The sequence below is a fragment of the Pagrus major genome, chromosome 9, assembly GCF_040436345.1.
Source record: "Pagrus major chromosome 9, Pma_NU_1.0".
Classification (NCBI taxonomy): domain Eukaryota; kingdom Metazoa; phylum Chordata; class Actinopteri; order Spariformes; family Sparidae; genus Pagrus; species Pagrus major.
Window position 1 is genome coordinate 8,626,764 of NC_133223.1, and position 22,017 is coordinate 8,648,780.

The 22,017-nt window shown below is 42.1% G+C and overlaps 1 protein-coding gene across 1 annotated transcript in view; it reads left to right on the forward strand.

Annotated features, from left to right (window-relative positions):
* Positions 1 to 367: 367 nt before the first annotated feature.
* arhgap20 (Rho GTPase activating protein 20) overlaps positions 368 to 22,017 on the forward strand; it is a 35,775-nt gene continuing 14,125 nt past the window's right edge. The window contains exons 1-10 of the mRNA XM_073473086.1: positions 368 to 566; positions 3,755 to 3,840; positions 11,991 to 12,167; positions 13,749 to 13,898; positions 14,534 to 14,575; positions 14,959 to 15,043; positions 15,202 to 15,279; positions 15,780 to 15,846; positions 16,235 to 16,432; positions 21,212 to 21,402. Coding sequence (XP_073329187.1) covers positions 489 to 566; positions 3,755 to 3,840; positions 11,991 to 12,167; positions 13,749 to 13,898; positions 14,534 to 14,575; positions 14,959 to 15,043; positions 15,202 to 15,279; positions 15,780 to 15,846; positions 16,235 to 16,432; positions 21,212 to 21,402 — 1,152 coding nt within the window. The 5' untranslated portion in view covers positions 368 to 488. The remainder of the gene's footprint in view (positions 567 to 3,754; positions 3,841 to 11,990; positions 12,168 to 13,748; positions 13,899 to 14,533; positions 14,576 to 14,958; positions 15,044 to 15,201; positions 15,280 to 15,779; positions 15,847 to 16,234; positions 16,433 to 21,211; positions 21,403 to 22,017) is intronic.

Consider the following 22,017-nt stretch of genomic DNA (forward strand, 5'->3'; position numbering starts at 1 on the left):
AGACAATAAACCTCTTAAAAGTAGACTTTGAAACAGGCTCCCGGTACAAGACATGGAGACGATGGTAGCTAATAATGCAGGATTTGCTTTAGTTGATATTGCACTCAAGTATTGAAAATTCCCTTACAAATTTGCATTTAATCAAATTACCAAAGCCAAACTTCATGCAGTAAGCACTGTTTATTTTGAAAAGCATGAGCGGAAGTCGTGTGTCTCGTCACCGCCGGCTTCGCAGCGTGAGGGTGAGCTGGGGCGGACCGGAGTGTCCGCGCTCAGATCAAACAGCGCTCAGACACAGAGACACAGAGGAGCCGTCAGCTCACGGGCTTCACCTCCTCGTCCTCCGTCCAGATCAGCTCCTCTCCACCATGGATTGTCCTCGGGCTCGTGCCCTCATCTCCGCCGGATAAACTTCGGACTTACTCTCGTGTCATGGGAATATAGGCTGCTGTCCGTGCGCTCGGCCCCGTGGATCTATACTTGTCTTGATGGAAACCATGTCACCGCAGCAGGGGACCATGGGACAGAACAGGTCCGACTCTCTGACGGGAGACAGCAACAAAAAGGTACCACAGACGCTGCTGTGTAGGACTGACGGTGCTGGTGGATGTGTGTGGACACGGTGTGCGTTTTTACGCACTGAGATGCGCGGTGCGCTCATCAAGGATAAATTAATATATTCCAGTTACTCTCTCAGGGGATGTAAACCTTTCTCACAGTCCTGTAACCTCTCAGTATGTGTCTGTTTACAAGCGTGATAAAATCTCTCCTTTTTTGCTTTGATTGCATTATTTTATATCATTTTAGTTTGGGAGTTATTTGTTTTATTATGCTCGTAAAGCTGCAGTTGTGCTTGAGGTCGGGGTCAGTTTTGTTCAGGCTGGATACTGATCAGGCTGATGGTGTGAGCTGTCACTCTGTCATGGCTGTATTTTAATTAACAAGCAGCTATTTGAAGATTTCCTTCAAACTTGAATCCTGATCATTTTTCTACGATCCTGCAGGTTTGGCTTATTTGATGAATGTCGCTCAGAGAAAAACTCGTTTGGATCCTTGGCGGAGTAGTTTTAAATTCAAGGATTTTAATAGATAAGGAGACAGCCTCTGGGTTTTGATACTTCCCCATAAACCCTGACTTGATTAAACAACCATTTAACGAGGTAAAAACGCCCAAATCTACATTTTGCAATTAGATTTCACTTGTCCTTAGTTCGTTTGTGTTACCCAGAATAAAGCAGTGTGTGACTGAGCTCAGGTGTCGAAAAGGCACCAAAATTACAGAACAGGATAATGTGCTGATTGTGACTATTTGTTAATCAGACAGTGGAGTCAGTGAATCCTCCACTGCGGAGCCACCAGTTATCTTTAAGTAGCTCCTTATTTCTACATTTGATTCCTTATCTCTGACTTTCATGTAAATGCAGTCTGCACTGTCACAGTTGTGCATTGTGGTCTCTTCCCCCATGCTTGGTCCCTCACACACTGATAGGCACTGATAGTTAAGAAGAGGTGAATCTGCAGCAGCTGGTCAGTTAAAGTGTAGTAAACAGCGCCCTCACCCAGCGCGTGTTTGAAAAGTGTAACTGCAGGCATGAGGTGAGCAGTGAAGGCAGATCTGAAAAAAAGCAGCAGAAGTTTAAAATACAAGGTAGCTCATGACCTCCAACATTGCCGACACATACAACATCAGTGATATCTCCCAGATAAACTTTTCTAACACTACCACAGCCTGCTTTTTGTGCCTTGAAAGGCCTTTTATTGTTTTTCCTTTATCTGTAAAAAGAAGGCCGAGCAGAATTTCTGCACAAAATAATTAAACCAGTTGTTTTTATCCTGTAAACTGAGCTAAAGATGAATCACAATCAATGCAGGGTGGTTTGCAGTTGCTGTACTACAAGCGCTGTTATGGGGTAAACTTTCCGTCACTTTTGGCACCAGAGCGCAGTTACTTGCGTTTTCGTGAAGTTTCTCTAAGTATGTCAGCAGTCCTCTGTCCTGGGAGTGTTGTTGGTGAAAATCTGCCTCATGAATCTACAAATGTTCTTGCTGTGGCCCTTTTCGCGAGCAGCTGCTGCACTTTTGTTTGTGAAGTGCGGTGCTGTGTTCAGCTTTGTGAGAAATGAGCTGTCAGATGCAGAGGAGAGAAACTGGAGCTTTACTGACACTGACTGACAGAGTGCATACATGTAGACTTTCTGCATGCCTCCTTTCACTCAGGAGACGTTTGTGTTCACATGTTTATTGAGACTTCATCTTGAGCTGTACTTCACATGTGTGACAGGCGCATGTATGCTTTATGTGGTTTATGCTTATGTGTTTGTGCTGCAGAGTGAGCTGAAAAAAAGCGCTGGTGTTTTTTTAAGTTAGTGTCAGTTCTTCGTATTTGGATTCTGCAGACAGCAGCATGATGTGAAACATTGGGGCTTGCTATTTTCTGTTTCACAACAAGCCTAATTGTTGTTTCATGAAGCCAAGCTTGTTGTTTTCATGTCAGTGCTTCACGTGTCCTGTCAATCACCTCACACCTGCAGGAAGAACAAGCATGTCCCCGTACAGATGTTACTGTCGCATTTGGGCCTGATTTCACAGCAAATTTGTACTTTTTTTTTCTTTTTTAATTTTTGCCTTTTGACTCAACTGGGTCAGTTCCTTACTTGAGACTAATGGAAACCTTATCCTAATCTAAACCACGACATTTTCCACAAACCATAAACCCACTTAAACTGTCCCAAAATGTGATGGAATTGTTGTCAAGGCAATTTCATAGCTATGCGACAAATCTAAAAAGAATCACAGCAGTCAGGGCTGAAAGCAGCATTATAATTATAAGAGATGCAGAGATGTCCTGGCCTACAAAACTTGTTCTCCAGGTGGAGACATTTTAGTTTGGTACAGATCCAGACACATTTCACATCATCATGAGTTTTTTTGTTTGTTTGTTTTTTTCATTCAAAATAAAAATTATGATGTAAAAATGGTCATTCCCGCTAATTCATGATATTGCAATTGTAATATCTGTCAAAATAATCACAATATGAATGTTTTAACTATATTGTGCAGTCCTAATAGCAACATTGGAGAAAAGTGAAGTAGATCCATCTTTAGTTTCTCAGTCCAGTGCTGCACTGTAGTAACTCTGGCCCGTAGGAATAACATGACTCAAATTCTTCCTTTAACAGTTCCAGAGGAGAGGAATTTACCCATAAGTCACTGCAAAATGAGTTTAGGAAGCAAAGTCTTATTCAATTTCTGTTGCGACTATTAGCTTTTTCCACACTGAATGGGTATGTTTGGGGGGTTGGGGGCAGCTGCAGCATGTTTTTCGGGCTCACGTGGTTTTGGTATGTTTTAATTAATTAACTTTAATTGAAAAAGCTGCACAGCCACAGGCATGCCTTTCTGTGAGGGAGCTCACCATTTATCATATTACGGCGAGGATATATGATTCATCATAAACATTGTGCAACTTCTAGACAACATATTCTGTACTTCAGTGGCCCTTTGTCACTTATATTTCAGTCGGTCGCAGTCATTAACCATTTAGCTCACTTCCTCTTTTCCTTTTTTTCCTCTTTACTGCTTCTCCTTTTTTTCAAATTCTCTCTCTGTCTCAGTGCTGACTGTGAGCTTTGCAACCATTTTGTCTGCCCCTCAATAAACACTAAACTTTACACATCAGTGGTTGCAAACTAGCAAACCATCACCTCCACTAACCTCATGCATTGACCCCTCTCCTCTCTCTCTTTCCATGTAGAAGATGAAGACCTTGGCCCAGAGGCGACAGTCAGCTCCCTCTCTGGTCATCAGTAAAGCACTTACCAGATCAAGAAGCACCTCCAGGTATGAGGACACACACACACACACGCACAACCTGCTTTCCTTACAGAGAGCTGCTGTGGTTCTGACATCATTGTTGGCTGTAGATGCTCAGCGGAGCAGTGATTTCTCTCTGTAAAATCATCACACTGGATGTCCAATATGTGCTGAAGAAGACAGTTATGCTTCCTCTGAGCTACTCGGAGATGTATGTTCTCCTCAGACAACAACAGATTACAAACTAAAAACATTTCAGAGTGACTTTACAGAACTCAGAGCCTGGCCTCCCGGACTCATTCATGGCTTACAGGGGCTTTAAATGCTTACTTCGCAGAGTTATCAGGCTGTTCATCACCCTCGTATCGCACAAACCCCTTCCTCTTCCTTTAACTGGCTCGGAAGTTAGCCATTACAAGCCCCTCAGGGAGGGTATTTATTTACTAGAGTCTTTGTCTCATATGTCTTTGAGATGCCGCTTTTTTTTGGGGGGGGGGGGGTTGGTGGACAGGAGTTCAGGAGTTTGGTGGACCTCCATATGGATGTTGGCTGAAACACGTCAAAATGATCCCAAAAAATAGGTTTTTGTGCCATCATAATTTGTGAGCGACTGCCTGGGGATGAAACTGGATGTGGTGCGACTGTCTGACATGTTTATGATGTGTGTGCGAGCTAGTGGCAGTTTATAGTGCCTGCAGAGGGAGAACAGGCTGACTGAAGTGTGAGACTGGACCATTTAGACCAGCGCTGAGGGAAACACTCCACACTGTTAAGTGGGTCAGTGCTCTCGGGGCAGTGTGGGTGTGTGTTTGTGTGTGAATGCGTGTGCTAAAGAAAGTAAGATAGTCAACTCACGTATTAGGCATAGAGAACGGGCGAGACAGGCAAACTGTTGAGTGAAAGTTGCTTAGTCTGACTGCTGTGTGTCTCAGGACGTGTGGAGCCAGGGCCTGACACTTTCAGCTGTCACCCTTAACCTCTGACCTCTCATCAGGAGGTGTAGGGGCCGGGGGGAGCGGTCACCTGGGGTCAACACCTCCCATGTCAGTGAGTGTGTGAGGTGTTCATTAATGTCCGGATGGGGATATGTGTGTGCAGGGGGTCTCAGCGGGCAAGAGATTGAATTGAAGTGGTCAGGTGGCTCATGGTACGTGGAGGTGAGAGGTCATGGTAGTGACTATATTTAAGATTCTTTCACTAAGATTAATATCCATAGTTTTAGGAAAGGATTGGTGAAGTTATTGGTCTGTCTTGTAATGAATTTATAATTGTTTGTAAAAGCTTTTCTGACCATCTCCAGGCTTTGCTAACTCCAACACCCCAAAGTCCTGTTAATGCAGTTTTAATGGATATATCAGTTCTGCCAACAATACTTGGCAGCGACTTACTCACTACTGCATCACCACTGTGCTCTTTACCCAAATAAATCACTGGCTCAGGCTTTGTTACAAAAGCTATATTATTGTGTATCAATTACTGTATATTTATTATTCTGAGAACAACCTAGAAGCACAAATCACACACCAAATGTCTGTTTCCTCATTTTCAGTCTCAACATCTTTGAGGCACTCTCTCTCCACAAGAGCAGCCGTGACTCACAGAGTAACCAGTTGCCTGGTGGATCCAAGCTGTGGTTTTATAACACAAGTAATCTTTGTTGATATATTCATCATGACCTAATATCAATCATGACCACGCGGCTGAGAGTAATATCTCAGCCGCGTGGCAGTGGTTTTACTTGGGGCGATGCTCTAGTTTTCTTCTTGATAATAAGCCGATATAACTAAGTTAGCAGTCAGTTTATCATCAGAATTAAAGTTGAGACTGGAGAAATACATTATTAGTGGTTTCCTTGAAGAAACAAACGAGAATATGATACAATAATACCATTTTGCTGGTTGCTAGTCCCGTGTTAGCTTTGTGTTAGCAAGGCATCCACTTTGAAAGGAAAATACTTATCTTCTTTTTTCTCATTCACTATTTCCCTTGCTCCGCTTTCAACTTAAGCAGTCAATGACTCCATCAGCGCTGGTGTAGAGCAGCAACAGTTAGTCCATTAATAGATTGAAAAAAAAATGAATCACCTGTTAGTTTGATGATTAATTGTTTCAGTCATTTTTCAAGCAAAACAGTAATTTGCTGACTTGTAACATCTGCCTGTTCCAGCTTCTTAATTTCAGGATTTGATCTATTTCTAATGTTGGACGACCTTCCTTTTTGTAAAGAGGGACTTTTGTCTTTCCTTTATCTCTGAGATACCTCCCTCTTCTGCTCGCTGCGTCCTGCCTTTCTCATCAGACCAAGAGGTGCTGAAAGGCTCTCTGGTCTTTAGCTCAGCCACTTACATCACCTCCACACACACACACACACACACACACACACACGCACACACACCTCATCCAGTAGTATAACCTCATCCCTCAGCCTCCAGGTTTACAGTACAGGGTATCATGGGTTCAGACTGGAGTATCAGTCCCCTCTCCCACAAGCAGTGAAATCTATACTGCAGGGAGGAAAGTGGTTGTACCATAAAGCATGAAAACATATGATTGGCTGACACCCCTGACATCACACTCTCACTCACTGTAAGCCACAGTGTCACCACAAAGTGACCCACACACACAAATCCAAAAGCCACCTGAATGTAAACAAACATGCATGCAGACAGAGATACAGAGCACAGACATACATAAATGTCATTCATATTTTAATGCACACACACCACAACAACCTCTCTGTTCGTTCTTCTTGCACATAGTAGACAGACTTTTGTATTGTACACATCAGACCATGACTCTTTGACCCAGTCCCAACCTGCATTTAGCTCTTAGAAAAAGACAAAATGTTTGGGCGGCTTTTGTTTGACTTTTCAGATTTTCTTTTAGGACATTTGCTCCTCAAAATGCCATATGCAAGACACACATGAACACACACCCACTAACACGTAATGCAAAAGACATTTCCTGGTTTTAATAATGAGCTCTGCTATAGATATCATGGCTGACGGCCCCCGGTCGCTTCTCTTTTACTGGCTGAAAAAAAGGAAGGGTTTCAATATTCTGACCTCATCCTCTGTGTGTGTGTGTGTGTGTGTGTGTGTGTGTTTCCTCCGGCTGTATAGACAGCATTGTGTGTCAGCCAGCGATGACATTATAGTTTGCCTATGGAAATAATCTGGGCAGCCAGAGTCAGTTCAGGGTGCGGTGAGTCAGGTAGGAACAGGGAACAGACGGACGGTAAAGGAGATGTGAAGTCGGTTTGATTTTAAAAATCTCACTAATGCTCGATATTTGTTGCTTCATTCTTTCTGCACATCTATGTGCCTCCTGTCAGCCATAGTGTGGGCAGGATGATGGCATTTTCTTTTGATTTTACATTGAAGTTTCTTAAATTGATGCTTTTTTGTCTGCCTAGTCTTAGTGGCTAGTAGCTGCAGTATCAATAAAACATTAAGAACATGTTAAAATTGCATTTTAAAGCAAAAACAAGCAGATAAATAGTTACAGAAAGAAGTTATGAAACTAATGATTACATTGTTACTGAGCATTTAGCTCGTTTTGTGATTTTCTGTCTCACAAAATAAATTATTAATCTAATTTCCAGTGGCAACAACTACCTTTTCAATTAATACGAATAAGTGTGATTATTTGCAGGTTGTAGCTCGAGGATTTCTGTAAAAAGAACAGAAAAACACAGACTGATGTCAAATCAAATCATCAGCAATAAAATTAGGTTAACTTAAGTATCTATGTTTGAAAAAATACAGTAGGCCACAGTTTATTCATTGTTTCTTTTTCAAGAAAACATATACAGATATTATAATTGGAGTGTAATCATATATGTGTGTGTATATATATATATATATATATATATATATATATATATATATATATATATATATATATATATATACATATATATATATATATGTACATATATACATATATATATATTCCTTAACTGTCATATTTACTGCTGTGTTTGTTGCAGTAATGAACAAAGCCTCCACTGTGGGTCAGAAGATGGTACAGATTGGTGTGCAAATGACATCTCCTTCAATCTGCATGTTGACAGACGTTCACTCTCTCTTTCTCTCTCTCTCTCTCAAACACACACACATACACTGAGCCATCAATTGTTGCTTGTCTGGAGAGCCTTTATCTGGGAGAAAGAGGTCAAACTACTGATGATGCCATCCTCCGTGTGCAGGAACACACACGTACACACTGAATGGGTGATACAGAAACAGACTTGCAGCCACTCACCCTCTGACTTTCTTTTCCACAAAGTCTTTTGGCCACACACACATCGTCTATGAATCACTGTCACATCTCTGACCCTCCTCTTTAACTGTGTTTTCATCTCAGTCAGAGTTCACATGTTGTGTAAGGAACAAAGCCCGAGCTGAAGGTTTCTTCTGCAGCCAGCAGCCCTCTGTTCATTCACTTCTTTTTAGGTTCGTCTTGGATCGATGCCATAAAAACTTAAAATGTGTTGGAGTCAGATTTACTACCGGAGGCACATCAGCTGCAGACAAACAGATGATACAGAAAGACACATAAACACACACAGAGTACTTCTCAGGGTTATTAATAAAGCCGAGCAGATGGACAGAGTTATATAAGTGCGTGTCACTGCTGCCCTGAGGGGCTCTGTCTGCTCGGTCGGAGTAGAGGTGATGTCAGTTGAGCTATTGGCTGCATTAAGGTCTTAACAGATGAAGCTGAATGAGAGAGAAAGAGAAAACATTAGTTGAATGAGTGAGTGACGGCTGGAGAGAGATTACAAAAAAAAATGATGATGGAAATGTCAGCAGCCAACAAACTAAAGGCAAGATCATCAGGGAGAGAGAGGAGTGAGAGAAAGTTACAGCTGTTTGTCCAGCTGCTGTCCTCAGGGTGTATACTTACAGGTGTGCGTGCGTGTGTGTGTGTGTGTGTGTGTATGTGTGTGCTTAAGACTTCACTTATTTTGGTCATCCCAGCCCTTCACACATCCTTCAATCGTGCAGAGAGCACAGATGATATAACAGCTTCAGTTCCCTGTCAGTAAATCCAACATGGCAGCAATCGAGATCACTCATCCCAAGTCACCTTTGGGAAATTGTTTTTATAATTTTTTGTCCTTTGTCATATAACAGAGGGTGATGACATAAACAACATAGACGTCGCCATGGTCATGAGCTGTGATGTGATTGTCCATTTCGCACATGATTGGTCGATGCCTTCAGTCGTGTGGGAAAGCTCAGAAAAAACGACCTTGTTCCGAAAAAATGAATAAATAATGATGCTTTTTCAGTGTGTAATAATTGCTTTCTGTGTGAAACAACTGACATGCAAATATTAACATGCAAATTAATTGCACAAATGAACTGCCCTCAGTGCGTAAGAGCCTTAAAAGTGTGTGAGAACAAGTAGGAAAAGAGCAGATACGATAGTCAGTAAGCTAAAAGTAATCGATTAACTGTTGAAATCGGCCACTAAAGGCGATGGATATGAACAGACAAAAGACATCCAGCTTGACAGAAATTCAAACGTATACATTTGGGACTGGCGGTGTTGATGAGAGTGTAGGGTCGTCTGATGGAGCTGTGGGTGTGTATCTTATTAAAAAGGTTAGGAACCACTGGTCTTTGGATAGAGAATTGTGTGATGTATCGACGTCTATGTACTAATCATTCCCGATGGCACTTGATTATTCATGCTGGGACATTAGTATGCAGTGTTGTGTGGTTCATTGTACACTGGCCTCTTATTGTGTTCCAAAAAGTCAACAGTCCTCCCCACAGAGCCGTGCCTCTACAAAGGTGGCCATGTATGCGCAGGCAGGCTGAAGACTCAATTTATCAACATCACATAACGTACAATGGAGCCATTAGCTGCTCATCCATCAGATTCAAAGGGCGGCCGGCTCAGCTGTCAATCTCACATTCAGGAGGGAGGGATGTGTGGTGAATACGGAAGATGTTGTCTTTTTGGGGGCAGCGAGATGTGAAAAGGGCTTTACAGGAAGGTTTGTCCCTTTGCATCAGTGTGTGTGTGTGTGTGTGTGTGTGTGTGTGTGTGTGTGTGTGTGTGTGTGTGTGGGCTCTGGTGACAGGAGTATTTCCTGGTTCCGCGTTGACAATAAGAACAGAGGAGGATGTGTTGATGAACTCAGTGGGGATTTCTGAGACTTCTGCTCCGTAATGGTGAGCCTGAAAATCCTCCAAACGTCCCTCTGCAGTGGTCTTTTACCCCTCTGCAATCCTCCTGCAGTTGCATGTGACACAACATTAAGAGGGCACTTACCGCCGTATTGAGAAATCCAATAGATGGTGTCACGTGCCGAGAACAGAGAAGAATCATTTGGAACTCTACGAACTTCTTAGGATAGATTATGACAAAGGAACGGGAAAAATATGGAGTCTTGTCACACCAAAAGTGAAGCTTTGCATGTTGTTGCAGGCAGCTCTCTCCCTGACAAAGAAAGAAAGGAATGCTTATGTTATAGCACTGGCAGGGGGCATGATTTATGTACAGTATGCCACATGGAAATTATTTTCTTTTCTCCAGGAACAATAACTGGTTGTTTTGCAATTGTAGATTCCATAATTGTTACTGCAACGTGGTGTCATGTTTTTAATACAGTGTGAAGTATTAATACGATGAGTCACATTCCTTGTGTCCCATCCATTACCCATTTTTTACCCTCAGACAGTTTCAGTGAGTTTTCAACTCGCCTCTTGAAGGGCGACCTGTCCCACCGAGGATCAGCACCTAATTGGCTGCATTCATCGCTGTTAATTGAATTGACTCGGCCCTCTTTGGATTTATTTTTGGATGACACACAAAAGGGAAGCGCTCCAGCGAAGTGGTCTGTTCTTCATTAATTAATTGCGTAACCAATCAATTATGCAGTGAAGCTGGAAGGATTTTAGTGTATGAAAGAATCCAAGCTCCCTCCCAGAAAGACTTGGACCACTTCTGGATGCCTTGTTGGAAGTATCACCAGCAGAATTGTGTGCATCCTCTTGGGGATTGAGGATGTTCATGTGTGAGAGGAGGAATGAGGCAGAAACTATGTTAAGAAGTGGGTGTGTACATGCGTGAGAGTGCGCATGTTTGTGTACACAGAAAGGCAGAGACGGAGATAGAAATGTGTATATGTGAGTGTAAGTGGAAATTTAGGTCTTTTATCTGGGTAAACAGGAAAGGATGGTGCCCTCCAACTATTTCCTCTTCCTCCCAGAATTCCCCTCTGTTTTCATCTGTCCATCAGCGGCTCAGATTGACAGCAGGGAAACAGATACAAGGCAGACAATTTGAGTTCAAACAAAAGAAGTTATTGCTGTCACTAGGAAGAAAGCAAGAAAGTATCTCAATAGAATGTTTGAAAACAGTAGTGACCAGTGTTGTATTGAATGGGGAAAAGAAAAAGGGGAAACAAAAGTGACAGACAGGACAATATCTAGAAACAAGACAAACTGGATTTTTGGATGAACGTTGCTAACAGAGCCACTTGTGTGCAGCTCCATCATATGCAAATAATAATACATCCATCATTTGCAGACAAACGATTGCACCGCAGGTCCAAAAGTTCCACCTATAATTATCTAACAGCTTGATTATGTGTGCAGTTGCAACTGTGAGGAATCAGTACAGGAAATGCAGAAGTTTGGCTCATCACAACATGGCTTCATTTTTAAATTGCATGTTTGCTGCTGCAGCATTGGGAAAATCCCCCATTGCTAATTCAGCACAGTGAAAACAATGGGATACATAAAGTTAAATACAAAAAGTTCAAGCTTATTCAGGTTTAACTGATAACTCTTTTTAGAATTAGCTTATAAGTTTTGCACTTTATAGAGCTGCTTCAGTCTTCCATTGATGGTCAATCAGCAGCAGTACTGTCACAGTTAATATGGACACAGTGCCTTGCTCAATGGACATTTTGCAGTAGTTGTTTGGGAAGATGAATTTCTCATCTCTCTCTCCCTTATACAGCTGCTTGAGGCAAATTTGCAATGTTGCCTTATATAGATAAAATAGACTTTGATAAATTTGAGTCCACTGTCGAGGTGCAAAAATGATTGTTTGGTAGCATGACTCGAAAACACATCCAGATGTCAAATCTGTCCTCTGGGGATGAATAGTTTATTTAATCCTTTGTGTGTCTGTCTTTGTTTTGTCCCCCAGGGAAAGCTGCCTGACGCCAGTCAGCCCAGAGTCCTGTCCCCTTGTCCAGGCCTTCCTGGCTGAGTGTCCAGGCCGTGTGTTCCTGGGTCACGCTCAGTCACAACTGAAGACGGGCCTGCAGACCCAGGAGAGACACCTCTTCCTCTTCACCGACACTCTGCTCGTCGCCAAGGCCAAGTAAGTCTCCTTATGTGAAATGGCAGAGAATGGACGAGTGTATGTTGGTTGTTTGACACAAACAGGAAAATAGAGAGCAGAAAACGTTTGAGAAACAAAGCAGCAACATTTCATCTGCTCCTCGTTGTCTCTCTAAAGCTGATAGCAAAAATCAGTTTGTACGTCCTTTCGCTATGTTACCCTCAATTCTCCTTCCTTTGCTCTCTTCTTTCACTTCTCCCTCCCTTATTTTCTCCCCACTATATAATTATTTCCCAGCCAATTAAATCCATATGAAGACTGGCCCGGATCAAAGCCACACTGGCCTGCCTCGGGCCTGCAGTACGGGCTCCCCAACCACAAACTGCAACACACACAGTCAAAAATAGAAACTCAAAGAGCACATATATGTTTTTGAAGTCCACAAACTTGCACATACATGGACTAACACACACATATAAACACATAGACATGTCGAGAAGGAAACAGTTCTGTGTACTATACTTACTGTACACACACACACACACACACCTACTCCTGAGCACAGACACAGCAGGACCTCTGTGGTCATGTGCCAGTGGGCGGAGCTGACCCTTCCAGCGCAGAGCACACGCTATAATTGGCTATTACATTGTGGCTGAACACAGGGTGACTTGGAGGAATGTGTTGGTATGTGTGTGTTTGGAGAGGAGAAAGAGGAGAAGTTAAATGATGTGTGTTTGTGTGCTTTTATATCTGTGTAACAGCAGGGAGAGTGTGTGTGTACGCCACATGTGTGCGTTTGGAGTCTGTCCCTCTGTAATCACAGATGCAGCCGGTGATAAATACACTTCTACTGAGCGCGCCTGACTTAAAGTGCTGAAAATAAAACCAGCTCTTTTTATAATTCTAATCTATATAAAGAATTTCTTGAGGGACGACCATATGCGAGACCATATAGAAGAATGCTTTTTGAAGAAAATTAGGTTGAAATAGACGGGGATCCTGGTTCGTTCCCTGTGGAACGCCTTGACAAGGAACTCTTTCAGCAGGTTTCAGTGCAGAAAACAAGGCAACATGTGGCTAGAGTAACAGCTAACTGCTGCTAAGTTTCCTGCCCTTAGCTAGTTAGTTCAGTTAGCCGTGCAGCTAGCAGTCCAGACTGGAAGTTCGGAGAACAAGGGTAGTGTTGGTGTTTAGACTGGGATGGGTCAGGGATAGCTGGTTAGCATGCTAAGCTATATCATTGCAACATAATACATAGACGTCAGAACTGTTTTTCACATTCTGTTGATAATTTGACTTAATATTTGGATGCTTTTGACTAAAGTTCTTGCATACTGCCCCTTTAATTGATTAGCTGCAACAATTTTGATAACTGATGAATCATTTAAATCAATTCAACATTATTGCTGGTTTCATTTGCTTAAATGTGACGAGCATTTTCTGTTTTTAATCACTGTAAATTATACTGAATTAAAAAGCAACAAAGGAGATGTCTTGTTAGGTAAGGAGTACTATTTTCTTAGGTTCAAGAGACGAAGACAGATTACAGACAATGAAAATAACTGTTCGATGGAGCCGTAGTCTCGTCTCATAATGAGCAAACTGTGTTGTCTGCAGGTCTCCCACTCATTTCAAAGTGAAGGCCCAAGTCCGAGTGTGTGAGATGTGGATGGCCAGCTGCATAGAGGAGGTGTGTGAGGGAAGCACCAGCCCAGACAGGAGCTTTGTCATGGGCTGGCCTACCTGCAACTATGTGGCCAACTTCAGGTAAACACATTCACATACAGAGCAACTCCTGGAAAGTGAAATATATTTTGTAAGATTATCTTCATTTGATCAAACAGGAAGAATTCAATACCACTTCATTTCCTCTTATATAACTCCATTCAGTACATCTGCTTGCATTGCCTGACAGTTATTAATGCCAAGCACGCTAAACGTATTTCTAAAATGCCTATCTGAGTCACTCCAGTGCACTTCTGTAAGAGTACACTGTGTTCTGGGGTGGTAATGCACACTGTAGACGGGAACTAAAAACTGAACACGAAACCACAAAATCCCTAAACCCTCAAGCACGAATGCAGTTCCCAGTCGTAAAGCTGCTCAACCAACTGCAGTAAGGCTGGAGTATATACACACACGCAACAAGCACAAACATGCAACACACATGCAAATACATTCATATATGCCGTGCTGTACATTTGAAGTTCGTCGATGGCGTACGCACATTCGTACTTGATCACACCCGCTCATTACATTTTCCATCAGAAGGAATCCAGTCATAGCTCGAGGTGAAGTCTGTGGTTTTAACTGGCGGAGTTACATAACAGAGCAAAACAGACTGATGCTTTTAAAATGATTTACTCTGATGATGTTTTTATCTCTTGTCACTCTCCCCTTAGCTCTGAGGAGCTCAAGGACAAGTGGTTGGCACTCATCAAAAGGTAAATGTTTAGTTGTACCCCTGCTGCTTTGCAATGGTTTGTTTTGGTGATTAGCTCATAGATCATCTTACAAATCAAATTTTCCTTACGGGGCAGGAAAGTTTTGATTTGGATGGAACAGTGGTGATTAGACAGAGGCCAGTTTATCGTGAATGAGAGTAAACACGGAGTGAATAAACAGGAATTGGCTGGCCAAACAGACATTATGTAATGAATTCATCAGAAACAGTGGAAATAAATACTTACGACTATTATAAGATGAGATGAATTACTTCATTTTCTGTAGCGCCAAATGTTGGTCTCCCATTTCACAGGTCTGTTTAGGCCATATGAACTTCATTTAGACTCAAATGACATCTTTCCTTTGTTTTTCCCCAATACAGTCGGATAGTTGAGGGTAAAGAAAAGGACGACCCCAAGACTATCCCTCTGAAGATATTTGCAAAGGACATTGGAAACTGTGCTTATGTAAGATCCTCTTCTTTCCTTGTATTGCTTCAATCAGCACAAAAATAAATATTGTTTGATCGTCTGGTCTGTCACTAAGTGGGTAATTAATGACATCGCTAGCTCCCATTTATGTAACATACTAACAACCAGATATTTCCATAAAATGTTTCCACCAGGCCAAGACACTTGCGGTCAGCAATAATGACAGCACCACCGATGTCATCCGCATGGCTCTGCTGCAGTTTGGCATTTCAGTGAGTAACCAATGACCGCTGTTGAGACGCTTGTGAGACTTTGCTTGTCTGTGTCCAGTTTATGTTTTTAATTTATTTTTATGGTGGTTTTTAAGTCTAGCTGTCGGTATGTCACTAATTAAAAGTGATGGGGGGGATTTGATTTGGGACTTGACTTGACTTTGGGTCTTGTTTGAGACATGGACCAAATGACTTCAGTGTCTGATATCCAGTGATTATACTTGATGTGACGCTCAAGAGTCTCAGACAATGTAAGAAGTAGCCTTCACTGTAGGTTAAGGGTTAAACATCTACACCTGATTGCTGAGAATATCAGCAAACAGTTGTTTTGCACAGCAGCGGATGAAGATCCAAACCAATCTGTACTGTAACAGCATTTGTAGAGGTATTTTTACACCACAGATGTGCATGAATGAAGGTAGGCAGGAAAAGAGGCAGAATTTTCCTCTTCGATGTAAAATACATTTATTAAACCCGATTCTCCCTTTTTTTCTGTCTAGGGCTGCGTTAAAGACCACCGGTTGTGGGTGAACTCCAGTAAGGACGACCCTCCATACCCTCTCATTGGTGAGCACACCTGTCATGGACTGATTATGTAAAATATGTTGGAATTGTTTAGAAGAAGCTACTATTTTACCTTTCGCTTTACCTTTTTGCTCTATTTAGGCACTATAAGCGGTGATAATTCACCTCCTAGCAATTATAATCTGACATCTGGGAGCGTTTCAGGGCAGTTCATCTTTTACCAAAGTGATATTTCGGTGACAATCCCTCACTATAATCTTTTTTCTGAAGTTTACACTGAATTCTGAACATCCCAACTCAAAACTGCTGATTCATGGCTGCATAGCACATAGTCTGCCCTAATTTTTCATCATATTTTTGTTTTGGCGTCATGACACGTGCACTGATTGCACATAGACCTCTAACCTCTGGACCTCGACCTCTCATTCAGGCCACGAGTTTCCCTTCAGCATTAAGATGAGCCACATCAGGGATGGTGGAAGCAGTGGTGGAGGACCAGGGAGGGATCCAACAACTCCCACAGACTGTCCAGGGGTGCTGCTGCTGGACCAGTGTCTCCCACCAGACACCCAGTGCCAGTTTATCCTCAAACCCAACAAGGTTGTCCCAGTGCAGTCTCCGCTTATAGGTAAGACAGTCAGCCAGGACTGTAGTTCACATTCTGGGGGCCAGACCCCTTTCATGAGATCACATGAGGGCATTTTGAGAGTCATGAGACATTTTTCAGAACACAAATAAGTTTATTTCAGAAACAAAAGCATCTTTGTTTGCATGTGACGTCAAATAACTGCGAGGTAAAAGTTTTAAAGCACTTTGAACTTCAAAACCAAGACATTCAACAATCAGTGGATTATATCTGGTGCTTATAAGAGCTGATAACACTGATGAGGATTGATTTGTCATGCGAGTGAGTGCAGGCACCAGAATTTCTTAAGGCAATCGTGGCATTTTGCACATAAAATCTGATCTAGTGAAGATGATCTTGATCACGCTCTTTTTCTTTTTTCTTTTTGACCATTTGTTTTTAAACTGTCCATGATGAGTCGAATGGTGCATTGTTAGACCAGTGGACTGTTAACGTTTAAACAAAAAGGATCCCAAACGCAAGACACAAAATGGCAGACAGGTAGAAACAAAAAGCGAGCTTTAATAATACGCTGATCAAAGATCCAAACTCAAACAATACAAAATACAAAATGCAAGATACAAAAGGAATATAAAAAAAACAGAGGAAGCAGGAAGGGGCAAATCCAGGAATAAAAAGTCAAAAATTACAAAAACCAAAAGGGTACAAACCAAATGGAGAGCTGGGAACAGGAGGAACAGGACTGATGTAGAGATTCAGACAGGTACAGAAATAGGAGATGCATGACAAACAGAACAGACAAACTGACGAAGACAGAGGGGAAGACAAGGACTTAAATATGCAAGGGTGATAGCCAACACAGGTGAGGAGCAAAAAGGGCGGGAAAACGGACAAATAGAGGAAATGAAAAGCAAAACATGACACAAGAGGACAGAACTTCAAAATAAAACAGGAAATAACAAAACCAAAAACTCAAACCATAGCATGGACTGCTTTTCAAACCTACATTATCCACAATGCAGCTTAGCCAATGAGTGACATCACTGGAGACAATTAATCCGATTACGTGCAGCTTTTTGGTGGAGTTACCCTTTAAGTGAGATTCATGTTGGGGCTTTCAACACTTTTGATGCCAGAAATGAAATAGTTGTGCAACCTGTTCAAAATGTATTCTTCAACGAGAGGTTTCAGTCATCTCCATGATAACCAGACACGATTCATCAGCCTCTAAAGTGCCTACCAAATCACGTGCGCCCAAATGTTACAGTGTCCGCGACATAACAATTTTCTCCAGGTGCAAGACCTTTTTCTATCAAAAATGTATCATTTCTGTCATAAATCAGGACTTTAGTTCCAAAAGTTATTAATAAAATGTCTTTCGAACCAAAATTCTCAGTCAGTTAAAAACAGCCATATAACCACTTGATCAGTGGCCATCTGCTCGTGGACCTTAATGCACTGAGTGAAGATGAAGTGAGAGCAGTGAAAGTATGTGCTGTTATAAGTAGTAGATTGATCAGAATAATAATGATAGAGTTTTTTCCATCAGCATGACAGCTGAGGTTTTCAAGTGGATGGTTGGTCAGTGTCAAGAATCCATCCATAAATCTAATTCTCTATGAAACCACGAGAGGAAATATGAGGATGGAGAAGTACTAATGCAGAACAGAAAGTACTTCCTCTGAATTTGTTCCACTAACATAAACCATTTCACTTTGTTTGTGCACATTCTTGACTCTCAGACTTACAGTCATGTCTTTAGTACAGAGGATGAATCAGTAGGTGAGCAAGAAGAAAAGAAGGCGATGTGAACGGTGGGAAAGGAGACGTGAGCGGACGAGAGGTTACAGCAGGGGTTGGCAGAGATGCAGTGTCAAAATAAGAATAACACCAGACAGACAAAGAGGAAGAAACCCCAGAGGGGACGGATGAGTGTGAGAATAGGAAGATGGAAAGTGAAAAGAGATGACACAGCTATTGAGTAAGCCTGAAGGTCAGCATAGGTGAAGGAAAAAGAAACAGCAGACTGAAACAGATAGAGAGAGAAGAATTAACAGGAGGAGAGAATGAGAAGGGGACCTCGAAGGAGAGAGGGACAAAAAAAATGCGGAGGAGGAGAAAGAAAAACAGTGAGGACGGTGGACAGGAACAAGGATGAGTAATGGGGATACAGAGACCAGGATGGAAAAAGGACAAGATGAGGAGAAAAAATGTGCATTTCCCAGTCAAGGAGGCTTCAGTGTGCCAACCACAAGCTTTGCCTTGAGCAAAATCTCATCTTACATAATACATAATCGCTCCAGAGCAACGCCGCCGCCATCGAAGCCTGATCGCTCACACCCAACACGAACACTAACAAACGTGTGTGTTTATTGAGTGAATGCCACGGCAGAAGCCCCTTTTATGGGATTCATTCTCAAACAATCCTGCAAGCAGTTCTCTCTTGAATGTTCGAAACTTTGGGGAGGTTATTTTTTTTTCCATCGGTATTTTTTTCCAAAATTGCTCAAAGTGGCCAAAAGTCAGTCTGTCGTAGAGCTTGATCACAATTAGCAGCCACGTCGTTTTCACAAATACAGCATCAAACAGCCAGACACCCAGTTGGTAATCAACCAACCAAGGTTTGGTTTATTTCTGGGAAGAGATTTTACTACTTGACTTATTTTGGTTGAGTAAAATTCTCAGGAGGTGAAGGTACCATGTCAATCCCCTCCAAACAAAATGTTCTGACCATGTTTATCCTTCTAAAATGCTTATTATTACAAAAATGATTTGTGACATGACTGTGGTTTGTGTTAAAACAATTACTTGGTTCAGGTGAGACACGCAAATTGGTTTGATTTGTATGAAAGTTCCTGTTAAATAATTACTACCCAAGCTTAACAAGTCCCGTCTAGTCTTATGTTTTATTGCCCATGAAACAAAATTCTGCATTGAGCACCTGTTTTGTAACACACCAGCAGAAGATTATAGCAGGATGACAGACGTTGCCCACCCAGTCTGTCTGTGTTTCCTCGTTCCCCCTCTCTCAAACTGCTCCCTGACTAGAAAGCTGTAATGATGTAACGCCTGATTTACAGCGAGGTCATGTTTTTTCCGATGATGGTGAGGCCTGCTGAGAAGTGCCAGAGCAGCCCGGCAACACTGTTAATGTTGAACTTTGTTCCAGAGAGCATTTGGGTGCGACGCTACAACAGAGCGTTAAATAATGAATCTATGTGAGGTATGCCACATATTTTGGCCTTTTGGGCGGTCGGCTCCTCCACCCTCTGAAAGAATTCTTTGTTTGTTAGGAGAGTCCCACCCTTGGATATAAATCACAATCGCTTAATAACATAAATGTTATCACTTCATGATTGTTTGCAGATCAGAGTTGCTACAATTCCATTTCACCACAATGGCCCTTTAAAAGATTTACTGCAATGTTAGCAAATTTACAGATTTCACCAGTAGTTCAGGCAGTCAGAATCCAGAGTAGTGTTGTAATTAAAGATAATTTTCATAATAAATTCATCTATTGAATATTTTCTGATTTTAATGTTATTTATGGATTAGTCGTTCATGCACAATACTAGTTCCCAGAGCCAGAGCTGACAAGGAGCTTATTTATCCAAATGATATTAAAAAAAGGAGCAAATTGTCACATTTCAGACACTGAAACCAGCAATCATTTTGCTTAAAGGTCCTTAAATGTTGTAGAAAGTGAGATTTTTGTCTTTTTTGATTTAAAAGCAGGTCTAGGTGCCATGAGTACTGTGAAGGTATCAAAACACTGAATCCATGGAGAAGCTGGTGGATGGTGCCTGCTCAGGCCTCTGAGAGCTAACCAATCAGAGCAGACTGGGCTTTCCAGGAGGGGGGCCTTAAAGGGACAGGAGCTGAAATGAAGCATTCAGTCAGAGGGTGAATAGAGTTGGTGCAGCAATGGACAGTATGAGAAAAATGACCCTTAATATTAATCAATCAGTTAATTTTCTGTCCACCAACTAATACATTAATTAATTAATATAGTTTTTAGCACAACTCCAAATCAGGTATCCATACTAGAACTAGAAAGCCTCCCTGTAGTGGTGTCTTTAAACTTGGGTGCTCTCTACAGTATGTCACCTGAGGGCAACACAGCTTTGAATCAGTTCCCCCTGTTGATTAGTTTAAACAGTAACAGTGTCTGCTGTACATCTTCGTTAACATATACCTCAGTGCACACACAGCTTGCAGTTTCATAACCGCAGGAACATGCCGAGCTGTTATGTCACAGAGAACATGCAGATGATAGACAGCACAGGTAGACGTTGTGACTTGGCACCGCTGAGCAAACGCTCAACAAGGAAGGCTCAGTCACAGACACACAGAGCCCTATACATGCATACATGCTTTCATACACAAAAGCACACATATGGATAAAGACACACACACACACACACACACACACACACACACACACACACACACACACACACACACACACACACACACACACACACTCAAACCTCAGATTAAATGGTGCTCTCTTGTCTACATGTTTCTGAATCAGTGGTTCTTTCTAAATGTGTCTCTCTCTTTAACAATATCCCTCTGTGTCTGTGTGGACACACCAAGCATTCATCTGAATATGGATAAAGTCCACCATCAGGGACTTTGAGGCTAACTGCTAAACAATTCACAACCTCCAAGAACACACAAAATAAATATTACAAAACCATTACAAAGGCTCCGGTTTGCAGTTGCATTCCAGTGATTTCAACATGCATTACTCAAGCTGCAGCAGTTTGCTTCCGTCTGAAACCACAGCTCACCTCTTCCTCTTCTCTCTCCCCACAGAGCCCGGTCAGCAGAAGTCTTTTAAGAGAAAGAGGTCTCTGATCAACTGGCCCTTCTGGAAAGGCTCCAACACACAGCTGGACGGCCTGCCCCTGTCCCCGACCTCACTCTCCCCCACTCAGGGACGGCTGTTCGGACGACCCCTGAGCTCCGTCTGCTCTCCAGAGCACGGCCTGCCCAAGCCTGTCATGGTGAGCCGAGTGCAGGTCACACAGGCCAGCAGGAGGGGGTCAGGACCCCGTCTGGAGGGGTCGGAGGATGATTTGGGGTTTTGCAGTGTATTTGGGGAAAGGGAGATGCAGTGGTGTGGGGAAGTAGATTCTGACGTAGTATTATCATTGCTTGCAATATGTTATGTCTCAGATAAATTGTGGACAAACGAAATAAGTAATGGACGTGCTGGAGTTGGTGGAGAAGTGAAACCTCAGTCTGTTGATTAAGCAGTCCTCATTCTACATCCAACAGAAATGTTTCCTCTTTTATTATATTGTGCTCTGAAGAATCCTTTAAGACAGGCCAAACTGGGTCTACATCAATCCTCTGGTCGGTTTTGAAAGAGAAAACGAAATGAACTACATTATTCATTTTTTTCTAGATTACTAGTTAAAATGTTTGATAGTTTACAATTTTATCAACTTATCCACATTGACAAATCACTGAATAATAATGAAATCCCATTTGAAGCCCCAGAAATAATTCAGACAGATTCACTGTATTTGCTCAAATTAAATTCTGCTTCTAGGAAATGGGGACTCAAAAAGAAACAGCAGGGGCTGAGGGTGCTAAATTCACTTAATCCCTGTCTC